General features: G+C 45.3%; 1 protein-coding gene across 1 annotated transcript in view; it reads right to left on the reverse strand.

The window, feature by feature from the left end:
* Positions 1-13,131, reverse strand: part of DACH1 (dachshund family transcription factor 1) — a 543,478-nt gene that overhangs the window by 219,043 nt on the left and 311,304 nt on the right. The window contains exon 3 of the mRNA XM_015426898.1: positions 11,792-11,950. Within this exon, the coding sequence (XP_015282384.1) occupies positions 11,792-11,950 (159 nt within the window). The remainder of the gene's footprint in view (positions 1-11,791; positions 11,951-13,131) is intronic.

The following is a 13,131-nucleotide window of genomic DNA, read 5'->3' on the forward strand; positions in this document are numbered from 1 at the left end:
ATACCTTTCTGCATGTAATTTAAACCCGTTGCTTCGGGTCTTATCCTCTGCTGCCAACTGGAACAGCTCCTTGCCCTCCTCCAAATGACAGCCTTTCAAATATTTAAAGAGAGCAATCATGTCCTCCCTCAATCTCCTCTTCTCCAAGTTTGGTGTAGTGGTTAAGTGTGCAGACTCTAATCTGGGAGAACCGGGTTTGATTCCCCACTCCTCCACTTGCACCTGCTGATGTGACCTTGGGTCAGTCACAAGCTCTGGCACAGCTGTCCTTGAAAAAGAGCAGTTTGTGTCAGAGTTCTCTCAGCCCCACCCACCTCACAGGGTGTCTGTTGTGGGGAGGGGAAGGGAAAGGAGTTTGTAAGCCGCTCTGAAACTCCAAGTGAAGGCCGGGGTATAAATCCAATCTCTTCTCTTCTTCTTCTTCTTCTTCAAACTAAACATCCCCAAGGCCCTTAGCCTTTCCTTGTAGGGCTCAGTCTCCAGACCCCTGATCATCCTCGTCACTCTCTTCCGCAGCCTCATGTGCAATGACGTGGCTCATGCGTGCGAGGAATCGGCACTGCCAAATACAACGATGGCAATAACACACTTGCTATTAAACAGAAATGTGATTTCTTTTTTTTGTTTAAGTATAATATCCAGGTTTTGTTCTTCATTTTGCATTCCTAAGGCCACACTCTTCAGAACTGTACAGTTTTGAAAGCTGGCTTAAAAAAAAAACACCCTGTTTTTCTTTTCAACAAGCAAACTGAAATAATTTATATGAGTCCCACGCCCGGTGTGTAAAGTTGCCACTAGAAAGAATCCAAGACATTTTTCCTTCTTATCTGCAGTGTTGCTGGTATCAGCCAACCAGTCACAGGTTGATATAAACAAGAGATTGCAAAGGCATCTCAGTAATCAATATTAGGATGGCTACAGTATGGAATCCCAACCGCTGCATATCATTTGTCTCAGCATCTATTTCTATGACCAAATGAAGCATTAATTCAAATCATAAATCTATGGTGATTTAAAACTGGGAATGAGCACCTGCCCGCTTTAATGATTTATTTTGTACATTTCAGTAAGCAGGGGATTTGTCCATATGAACTGACAGGTCACCTTCAGATGCCAGTACCAGACTGTTTATCACCATGTAGACTAGAAATCTCATTGTAGCGAGCAAATATTAAACTAAAAGAATACAACTCGCCGTGAAAAGTGGAGGGGGGGGGCACTGAGACATATTTTAGTAATGCTGAGCCCGGACCCCAACACGGACACCTCTTCTCACTTCAAAGGGTAATTCTAGTGGGAAGTTGCAAGCAAAAAGCCGTGGCACTCAATTAGGGAGGTGAGAAATTATTAATTATAAATGTCATTCATCTCCTTTAGATCCTTTTATTCCATAACCTTTCATTGCTATTTTTTTATTATTATCATACTAGTCTTATTATTATTTATAGTGTACCCATAGTAATTAGGTGCTGTAAGGAAAAAAAGAAAGAAAGCAAAACCACATAGGAAGACCCTGTCTTTGGGCTACAGTAATAATTGTGTGCTACTGAGTCGCGACTGACTCATGCTGACTGCAGGACTATGGGGTTTCCAAGGCAAGAGATGAGTACAAGTGATTTGCCATGGTCTTCCTCTGAGAAGCAAGTTCAACCCCATTCTTCCTTGGTGGTCCTGCACCCTAGTAGTGACCATGGCCAATACTTGCTTAGCTTCTGAGTTCTGAAGAGGCTGGCCTAGGCTGGGCTAAAATGTGGGGGAAGGATACAAGAGGGACCACCTAGAGTGTCTGGGATCATGGGCCCCTGGAGGTTTACGTTACAATGACCCAGTCATTTCCATTCCACACTGGACCATCTTGACAGAGTTCATCTCTTTTGGACAAAGGGCGATCTAGTTTGGACCAAACCACCTACCTGTCATGGAAGTTCAGAGCTACTACCAGATGCTTGATGGAGGTGGGGCTATATGTTATACATATCTGATAGGTAACAGTCCCCTCTGACACCTGAGATGGAGCATGGCCTGTCATTGGCTACATTAGCTAGTCATTCTTAGAAAGGAGGCTGGTTTAGGTCCAATTCTATTGAGCATAAATACCTGGACATCTGAGATTTCCCCTTCAGTTTTCAGTCTTCACCCTATTACTGCAACATCCTGTTGCTGCAAGGAACCCTACATGTGATCTAAGGAACCCATGACTACAGCCTCGGTAACATGGGTTTAGCTTTGTTAGTCGAACCTTGGCTGCGGTCACACGGAACATTAGCCACGCTACAGAGACGGAAGATAGGCGGATTTTCCGGGCGCGATCACACCACCACATCTGGGAAGCATAGAGCTCCCGTGCCGAACCCAAGGCTTCCCGCTGAAGATGCGGGGTAAAAAACTAGTACCTCCGAGGTACTAGTTTCCGGAAACTGCGGGGCAAGGGCGGGCGCCTGATCGCGTTTCCGGTGGAATCCCGTGGCATCCGGCACCCGCCCATGTCCCATCGCGAACAGGGGGTTTTTTTCCATCTCCACAGGATGCGCACAAGCGCCCAACGGCGCATGCGCACAAAGAGGCCCCCTCCCACTGCAGCCAGGCTTGCCGCCTCTGGAGGGTCGCTATGGCCACTGTCGTGCAGGCGGTTAGAGCGGCTGTGACAAGGGGGCCCACCACCCCCTCCATTGGCTATGCCTTGGAGCTCTGTTTGGGTCCGGAAGCATCTGTTGCCCTCTCCAGTAAGCCTACCACCCACCTTCGGATGTGCAGATACGATTGCTCAGTCATGCGTATGTACAAACATCAGTTTTTAAAAAAATCTATCCCGTTTGCCACGGAAGCGGCGCCTAGCGATTGCTGGTGTGATCGCGCCACGCTGCTTCTTTGCCGCGCTGTAGGATGGTCGTGTGTTTGGCACCTCCCCCCTAAACACGGGACCTCGACAGGACCTTAACGGGACGTCTGATCGTTCAACCGTGTGTTATTTTGCTCCGGGGCAAACAGCCATGCTCCCCCCCCCCCGCATTTTCCTGCCCGTGTGACCGGGGCCTGTGTTGCTTTTCATCAAAACACCCCTGTGCTGTGTTGCTGGGTGCCTTCCGTCCTGTATTTTGTTTTTGCCCCTTTTGCACCACCTTTTTGAATCTACCACCTTTTAAAATTCAACCACCCCTTTCACTTTTTTCTCACTTGCTGTTATAATAAACTTTTTTAGAAGAAGAAGAGGAGGAGGAGGAGGAGGAGATTGGATTTATACCCTGCCCTTCACTCGGAGTCTCAGTGCGGCTTACAATCTCCTTCCCTGTCCCTCCCCACAAAAAACACCCTGTGAGGTAGATGGGGCTGAGAGAGCTCTTTCGAAGACCCCCCCTTGAGAGAACAGCTCTGAAAGAACTTGTGACTCACCCAAGGTCACACCAGCAGATGCATGTGGAGGAGTGGGGAATCAAACCTGGTCCTCCCAGATTAGAGTCCGTACTCTTAACCACTACAACAACTAGTGGTTTTTTTGGGCTTTGCTTACTACAATTTATTTCGAAGAAGAAGGAGGAGGAGATTGAATTTATACCCTGTCCTTCCCTCGGCGTCTCAGAGCGGCTTACAAACTCCTTTCCCTTCCTCTCCCCACCTACCCTGTGAGGTAGGTGGGCCTGAGAGAGCTCTTTCGAGCACTGCCCTTTCAAGGACAGCTCTTGTCAGAACTATGGCTTGCCCAAGGTCATCCAGCAGCTGCCAGTGGAGGAGTAGAGAATCAAACCCAGTTCTCTCAGATTTGAGTCCGCACACTTAACCACTACACCAGACTTCTCTGAATCGCTTCCTTGTATGCTAGATTGCACAGGTACTATATAAGGCATTTTCTAGAGTGTCTACCCTGTCACTTTGTTATTGCTCTAATACTATGTGAGGAGACTACCTTCTCATTGGTCAGTCTAGATGCTGTCAGGAAGTCCTGAGTGGTGGCAGCTGGATACCAGTGTGATTTCCAGGGAACCCTTGGTCTAAGGGAGTCTCCCAGCAGGGAAAGACAAGCCTCCCAACAACCCTTGATCCTATTGCTAGTGATGGAAACCAGATCCACTCCCCTCTAGCCTCGGTAGCCACAAGGTAATCGGAAGCTGCCATCCCTTCAGAGGTCCCATATTTCTTAATAACTACAACGGCATTAATGAAATGCTGGAGATCCACTAATAAGTCTAGCTGCCGTAGTTTAAAGATGAATTGTGGCCAATGAGAGAATTAGGTTGGAACTGTGGCATGGAGGGGGTAGGAGGCTTATGGTTTCATTGCATGGTTTCACTGACTGAATCCAGCCTCCATTCCACTCTGACAAACTTAGAGCTATTATGATGCCTGGAAGGGGGGGGAGGGCAAATACTCTCTCGTGTGTCCCTGTCCCCCCATTCTAGGGATAAGAACAGCCTGCGGGAGAGGGAAGGCAGTTTCAGTCAGGGATACAATGCATGGGGAGGGCAACTTAAATCCCTTCTCCTGCTGCCCTAATCTGAACACACACACACACACAGAGGCTCTCTCCTCTTACAATGGAATTTCAAAGAGAGATTAACAAGAGAGAGGGCTGAACTGCAATCGATAATGAAGCTCAAGACAATGCATCCACCTGGACTGAATTGAGACCTAGGTTTCCTGTCTCATTACCCATGCTCATTTCTCCATGCCTATTACCCCTCTGCATATCTCACCTAAATCCAATCATGCCTGCTATTGTTATCCACCTGCTACTATCATTTGCCTGCCAGTGTCATTCGGCATCTGAAATCACTCCACTTTCCACTAAATAGGACAGATGGACTCCCATTCTGGCTGTATCGGAGAAAGTGAGCAGCGACTCACAAAAGCTCATAAAAAGGTAAAGGTAAAGGTTCCCTTGCTCGAAAGCCAGTCGAATCCGACTCTAGGGTTGTGGTGCTCATCTCCGTTTCAAAGCTGAAGAGCCAGCGCTGTCCGAAAACGTTTCCGTGGTAATGTTGCCGGCATGACTAAACACCAAGGCGCAACACTGTTACCTTCCCACTGAAGTGGTACCTATTTATCTACTTGCAATTTCTTGCTTTCAAACTGCTAGGTTGGCAGGAGCTGGAACTAGAGACGGGAGCTCACTCCATCATGTGGCACACTCGGTCTCAAACTGCTGAGCTACCGACCTTGCACCGCCTGCAGTTCAGCGTCTCAACCACTCGAGCCACCGCAGCTCCTACAAAAGCTCATACCCTGCCACATATTCTGTTAATCTTTAAGGTGCTACTGGACTCTCGCTCTTTTCAATTGTTACAGAGGCTATAAGTTTCCAATTAAAAGTATAACCTACTCTTTGCAACTAAGGGCAAGAATTCAGTCTGGATGCCCCTATTTAATTTTCCTTCTAGAGTCTGAAACCTCACTGTGTTCGCACTAGGATGCCAAGGGGACAGAAACCACTGCAATTTGTGTTGAACACTTTTATCGTCTTGCAGCCTCAGTGCAGGTATTTGCAGCCGTTTGAAGTTAGACACCTATCTTTACCAGTTATGTGCTTAGGGGGATCTAATCAATCCTAATCATATCTTGTGCCTTGTCCAGCATCATTTGCTCGCACACCTTGATTAAAACTAGGGAGAAATCTCTAAACTGATAAAGTTCTCTAAACTAAACTTTCCATTGAATAGCACAAATTCCTGTTGTTTGAACGAAACTGGCTAGATGAACAGCTGGTTTCTACCCAGGATAGCTAGACTGGCTTCTGACCTCCCCAAACTATGGCAGAGAAGATTTGCCCACTCCATTACTTTTCAACATTTCTCCCCTAAATGTATACCTGAACTTGCTTGCTGAAGGATCCTTGCGTGCTGGGGCATGTCCTACCGTAGTATTCATTTGCAGTTTACATGGGCTGGACTACATGTCCTAGAATAATCCACCTATCCCTGTACCCCCACGTAGGGACAGGCAGGGCTTTTTTTTGTAGAAAAAGTCCAGCAGGAATGCTAAGTTGGCCGTCACGAGGGCTAGGGCTTTCTCGGTGGCGGCCCCCACCTGGTGGAACGAGCTCCCAGGGGAGATCCGGGCCCTGCGGGACCTGGTGCAATCCCGCAGGGCCTGTAAGACGGAGCTCTTCCACCAGGCCTTTGATTAGGGGCCGCTGCCGCCCCCCCGCTATATTACCATCAATGTGGGGGGGTTGAGGGCCCTAGGAGGGTAGGAGGAACATCTGTTCAACATCTACTATGCAATGCCTACCGGGGGATGTTTGGTTTTTGTGGTTTTGTCCTCTCTGATATTCTGAAATGGATGCTATGTAGTTGAACACTTTATTGTTAGTTTGGGTTTTAAATTGTATATTGTATTTTTGTACTAAAGTATTTGATGTTTTTATGAGCAAGTTTTATACTATGTAAGCCGCCCTGAGCCCTACGGGGGAGGGCGGGGTATAAATTCAACAAATAAATAAATAAATAAATAAATAAATAAATAAACCCATTAGCATATTAGGCCACACCGCTGACAGCACAGCTCATTAGCATATTAGGCCGCACCCCCCATGTTACCAGAAGTGTGCTCATCCAGCCACACCCACCTTTTGCTTTTTTGTAGCAGGAACTCCTTTGCATGTTAGGCCACACACCCCTAATGTAGCCAATCCTAATGAGTTTCTGCTGTTGGGTGTGGCCTATTATGCTAACGAGTTCCTGCTGGGCGTGGCCAGCTCAGGAGCCAGCCGGAACTCCGTTCCTGTGCGTTCCTGCCCAAAAATAGCCCTGGGGACAGGCAAGCTGTCTTTCAGTTTATCTGCCATTATCAGTCTTCCCGCACAAAACCATAGGTTTGAAATTCACAGACTACATAGCTACAAAACATATTAACAAAGTTCCTAGTTATTTAGTTTGAAAACATGTCCTTTTCCAGATTGCAATAGTAATGTACTTTACAAAATGAATGTTTAACTTTAACTTTCAATTTCTAGACTAAATTAACGTTGATTCACTAAGAAAAAAAATCTAAATTATCTCATAGCACAAAATGATATTTTGTAAATATTGGTTTGTTTTGTGCTTGTTTTTTTTAAAAAAAATTGCTGTCCATGTCAAGAATGCTAACTGTGGATCAGAGCTATATAAAGAGCCAGTTTGGTGTCGTGGTTAAGTGCATGGACTCTAATCTGGGAGAACCGGGTTGGATTCCCCACTCCTCCACTTGCACCTGGGCAAGCCATAGGTCTGATAAGAGCTCTCCATGAAAAAGAGCAGTTTCTGTCAGAGCTCTCTCAGCCCCACCTACCTCACAGGGTGTGTCTGTTGTGAGGAGGGGAAGGAGAAGGAGTTTGTAAGCCGCTCTGAGACTGCTTTGGTAGTGAAGGGTGAGGTATAAGACAGCCAATTTGGTGTAGTGGGTAAGTACGTGGAATCTAATCTGGGAGAACCGGGTTTGATTCCCCACTCCTCCACTTGCACCTGCTGGATGGCCTTGGGCAAGCCATAGTTCTGTCAGAGCTGTTCTTGAAAAAGAGCAGTTTCTGTCAAGAGCTCTCTCAGCCCCGCCTACCTCCCAGGGTGTCTATTGTGGGGAGGGGAAGGGAAAGGAGTTTGTAAACTGCTCTGAGACACCGTTGGGTAGTGAAGGGCGGGGTAGAAATCCAATCTCTTCTTCTTCTTCTTCTCCTCCAAAGACCAGAGAAGACCTCACAGTACTATAAAGTTCATTTCATGTTGCAGGAGTTCATATTCCAAACAAAGGAATTAAAAATTTTGGTAGCATCATGGAACGCATGCACATGGAAGATGCCTTATACTGGATCAGACCCTTGGCAGAGGCTCTTCAGGGTCTCAGGCCGAGGTCCTTCACATCACCTACTGCCAGAGCCTTTAACTAGAGGTGTCGGGGATTGAACCAGGGACCTTCTGCATCCCGATCAGATGCTGTACCACTGAGCCGCAGCCCCTCCCCTAATCATGACTTTTGAAACAAAACCGTAAATGGAACTTCTAAATTTTATAGCACATAAACAATCCGTTCCAAAGTGCATTCTTTGTTGGTCATGGAATTGAATTTGAAGAAAAGAAAAGAAAAAATCAATGCAGGAGTCATTGAAACAAGAAAGAATAATGCCTCCTTTAAATTGCTTATTGTTTACTAAGACAATAGCTAGTTATAGCCTCATTGTCAGATACTGATTAACCTAGTTCTATTATTAGTTTTCATTCTTACAGCTGCAGGTGAGGGTAGGGAAATCTGTATCAGTCTGGTGGAAATGTCCTTATTCCTGAAACCATACGTGAAGGAAAAATAGTGCTAAGACAATCTAAAAATAAGAATGACATAGATTAGGCAGGGTTTTGTTTTTTTTAGTTCAGTCCTGGAGAAGACTGCGTGGAACAACTTATTTATCCCTTGTTTATATCAACAATAACTCTTAAGGCTTCCTAAAATAACCTTTTTATTATAGTTTTTGTTATGCACATATCCATCACTGTGATATCTGTGCTGTTACACCATCTTTAGGGATATAAATGTTTTGTTTGTGTGTTTGATTACAATTATCCATATCATTATTGCTTCCTTTTCTGTTTAGAGGTCCAGTATTTTGTCTCTTTCTTTCTCGTTTGGAGGACCTCTTCCTTCTGTTTGATTGAAAGAGGATTTGTTCTGGACTGTAGTACAACACCTTAGCCACTAAACCACACTGGCCTCCATCTTTATTATCAATAGGACAGTCTGATGAGATGCCTTTCTAAGGGTCATGGCTCAGTGGTAGAGCATCTGCTTTGCATACAGAAGGTTCGAGGTTCGATCCCTGGCACTGTTAAATAAAAAAAGAATGGGTAGCAGGTGATGCAAAGGACTTCCACTTGAGGCCCTGGACAGCCAGTCAGATTAGACAGTCCTGACCAGTGTTCCCTCTAAACTGAGTTAGTGTGAGCTAGCACACAGTTTTTAGCCTCTAGCTCATAAATTTTTGTCTGAGCTCAGGAAGGATGGCTCCAGAGCAAACGAATGTATGCAGCAGCCAGATCACTCACTCACAACTTTAATGTCAGTAGCTCATAAAGTAGAATTTTTGCTCACAAAACTCCACAGCTTAGAGGGAGCATTGGTCCTGACCAGGGGTCATTTCACAGAAAAAGAGGTGCAGGAATTCATTAGCATAACTCATTACCATAACTTATTTGCATATGCCACACCCCCTGACATCACCAGAAGTGTGTCAGAAGGCAACACCCACCGCTCAGGCTCCACTGGACTGTTTTGGATTGCTAGTTATGGGGGGGGGGCGTGCAGATATGTCCTTGAAGAGGAGGGGAGCTTGTACCTGAATAAAACTTGGTCTTAAAGGTGCCACTGGACTGTTTTGGACTGGGGGGCTGGGGGGGGAGGGCTCTGCAACTTACCTGGCTGCTTCTTGCTCTGACTGAGGGCTGCTGGGAGCAGGGGGTGGGGCTTGTTGCATGTGCCCACCCCCGGGCTCTTTACTGCTGGAGCTCCGCTCCTGTGCGCTTCTGCAGGAAATGACCCCTGGTCCTGACATAGACAGAACAATGACCTCACACAATAGAAGACAGCTTCAAGTGTAGACTAACTCCGCATAGGATTGCACTGTAAATGTGTCTATTACTAAAGCATCAATATAGGTGTCTTTTTGAAATGCTGAAGAATGTGTACGGTAATTTGACATTAAGAAAACAAATAACAGACGCTGTCAGTAGTAAAGGCCTTCTATGACTACTGCCTTTGACATTCCTTACTAGAGTACACAAGAACCAAAATATCCTCCGTACACGTGCCCTACAGACTAAGCTCGGTCCTTGGGGAGCCAATTTGGTGTAGTGGTTAAGTGTGCGGACTGTAATCTGGGAGACCCGGGTTTGATTCCCCACTCCTCCACTTGCAGCTGCTGGATGACCTTGGGCAAGCCATAGTTCTGGCAAAGCTGTTCTTGAAAAAGGGCAGCTTCTCTCAGAGCTCTCTCAGCCCCACGCACCTCACAGGGTGTCTGTTGTGGGGAGGGGAAGGGAAAGGAGTTTTTAAGCCACTCTCAGACTGAGTGAAGGGTGGGGAATAAATCCAATCTCTTCTTCTTCTTCCTTATCAGCTGACTCACTAAAACTAAAGTTTTTGTTGATTCATAATGGCTAAATCAAGCAGAACTTGCAACCAGGCTACGAATGCCACTGGCAAACCAGCCCTTTTATTTACATTGTGTTATAAGTCAGAAGTAGAAAAGGCTTGTAATCATTTCCCTTTCCTCAAGGGCTTAAAGAGAGCCCACCTACGGGGCCCACTGTAGCTACCTATACTCCCCTTTGCAACATGATATTTCTTGTTGTTCTCCCTTCCCACCCCACCTGCTGTTACTCTTCTTTTGCTGATGATCAAAGTCCTATGGCCTCATCTGTCTTCATCACAAGTGAAATAGTTTCCTCTAGCAATACCTGTACGCCTTTTTTGCCTGTTGCTGGGGGGAAAAAGGAAGGAAAAACTGGCCTCAAAATCTGCTGACACGTACACATTTGTTGCTTTTGTTCTTGGAGTACAGGTTAAATAATAAATATGTACAGAACGATTTAGAACAAAAAAGTTGTCAAGTTGTCATCCTTAAGAATAACCTAAAAAAAACCCCACTGCAGAATACAAAAAAGAGAGGAATCTATTAGATTGTCATGTCTGTTTTATGTCTACGCGACCCCTGCCATGTACAATAGTTAACAGTACCAAAACTCCTCTTTCGGGGGACTCTTCTCCATTTATCTCGGAGAGCAAAAGGCAGCCATTACAATGGAATGACCTTAAAAGCTGGTGTAATCATGAAGTATATTTTAGCAAAACAAATCGGCGACATGCATAAACAGAAAGGACCTATAACTGTTCCAAATGGTTAATGCCGAAAAGAAAAGTATCCGTAAAGGTCAGATTAAACGAAGCATGAAAACATTGCTGTTGTAGTTTTTCCTTTTTATCACCGGGCCTGAAGGACAAATATTTTGGCTTTCTACCTGGCCAAACTATTAGCCTGTTCCACAAACTAATTAAGCCAAAGAAACTCATTAAATTGGTTGAATGGAAGTCTGTCAGATAAAAATAATGTCAGAGCCAAATGTTGTAGCTTAATGTAGTTAGGACTGCATTGTCAATATCTTAAGAACATACAAGAAGCCATGTTGGATCAGGCCAATGGCCCATCCAGTCCAACAGTTTGTGTCACACAATGGCCAAAACCCAGGGGCCATCAGGAGGTCCACGTGGGGCCAGAACTCCAGAAGCCCTCCCACTATTGTCCCCCAAGCACCAAGAATACAGAGCATCACTGCCTCAGGCACAGTGTTCCATAAATACATTGTGGCTATTAGCCACTGATAGACCTCTGCTCCATATGTTTATTGGCCATTCTTGAAGCTATCTATGCTTGTAACCACCACCACTTCTTGCAGGAGTGAATTCCACATGTTGATTACTCTTTGATTGAAGAAGTACTTCCTTTTATCTGTTCTAAAACGAAGCTCAAGACAGTGGGATGCTTTGATATGACAACTTCATTTAACCCTACAACAGTGAAACAGTGAACATTTTAATGCCCTTTTCTTAGAGAATAAACTAATTTGGGTCTGCAGGGAATCACCTGAAAAGGGTACATTCTTCAAGAAAAAGCACAAAACCTACTGTGTGACTCTACTAAGTTCTGTACGAAAGGAAGCCAAGACTCACATAAAACGCTACGTCTTTTCCCTCCGCCATTTCATCAAAAGGTAAGAACCAGTATTGTAATCGACGACGGCATCATTTAACTTAAGACTTTTCTGTCAGATCGGAAACTTACCCACACTAGAATTCAGATCTCCATTCTCGGACTCTGCTCCGTGCTGATTATTACTGGCGTGATAGTTTGACATAGCTTCTAATTTGATTTTTTTCACCTTCATTGCTTCTGCAATGGCGGCGTTGGTGGCAGCTGCAGCGGCGGCGGCAGCTGTGAGACCTAAAAAGGGACAGGAATGGAACTAATGAAATTATCACTTCTCACCAATTTTCTATTTGAATTTCTATCATTTGTCGCTTACACCGTCTGAACTCAAGGCTTCCTCAAGGAACTCATCAGTCACTAGAAGTTACTAGAAGTCAATTTCAGCAACACAAGGCTCAGAAAGCTATATTTCCTTCCTGGTGTATTTATTCACAATACCAATGGGATTTTTAAAAAGGGTTTCTTATTTTTACGGAAAATCGGTCATACAATTAAAATCATAAGTGACTACTTATCGTGTCTTTTTTTCCTCTTCCTAGAAAATGTAAATTTCCCATCAGTAACAGTTGGGAAGCTGTCCACTCATGTCCTTAGCCCTTTGGGATGTATGCTAACTTGGCTTCTATAGCCCAAGGGGAACACACACTTATTTTAAATTAAAAGATATCAAAAAAGGATTAGTCTTAATACAGATATTGTATGAGACAACTTGCTGGCTTTGACTGCATGTTTCTCAGAGACCACCTGCTCCCTTATTTTCATTGCAACTTCTCTGAGAGGACCCCAGAGTGCCCCGTTTCAATCTACTGCCTGTGCCTAAAATGGTATTCTTGGTGGTTGCCTCTCAGTTTGGTGTAGTGGTTAAGTGCGCGGACTCTAATCTGGGAGAACCAGGTTTGATTCCCCACTCCTCCACTTGCACCTGGCTGGATGACCTTGGCAAGCCACAGTTCCGTCAGAGCTGTTCTTGAAAAAGAGCACTTTCTGTCGGAGCTCTCTCAGCCCCACCCACTTCACAGGGTGCCTGTTGTGGGGAGGGGAAGGGAAAGGAGTTTGTAAGCCACTCTGAGACTCCCTTGGGTAGTGAAAGTCAGGGTATAAATCCAATCACTTCTTCTTCTACTTATGTTACTCCATTGCTGTAGGAATGTGCCAACAAATGAAGCCAAAAAGGGCCCCAAACATAAGCAGAAACTCATTCATTCCCAGTGAAAGGGCTGTCGCTTCTCCTTTCTGACATGTTTCAGTTCTCATTTCAGAACTGGATATAATTACCAGGGGCCCCAAAAATGTTCAAGCTGGCAACACCAGAAAGAGAGAACTATGCCTGAGTGATATATGGTGTGACTCGCAGGGCTCTTTTTGTAGCAGGAACTCCTTTGCATATTAGGCGATGCACCCCTAACGTAGCCAAT

The sequence above is a fragment of the Gekko japonicus genome, unplaced genomic scaffold (assembly GCF_001447785.1).
Source record: "Gekko japonicus isolate JY-2015 unplaced genomic scaffold, Gekko_japonicus_V1.1 scaffold104, whole genome shotgun sequence".
NCBI lineage: Eukaryota > Metazoa > Chordata > Lepidosauria > Squamata > Gekkonidae > Gekko > Gekko japonicus.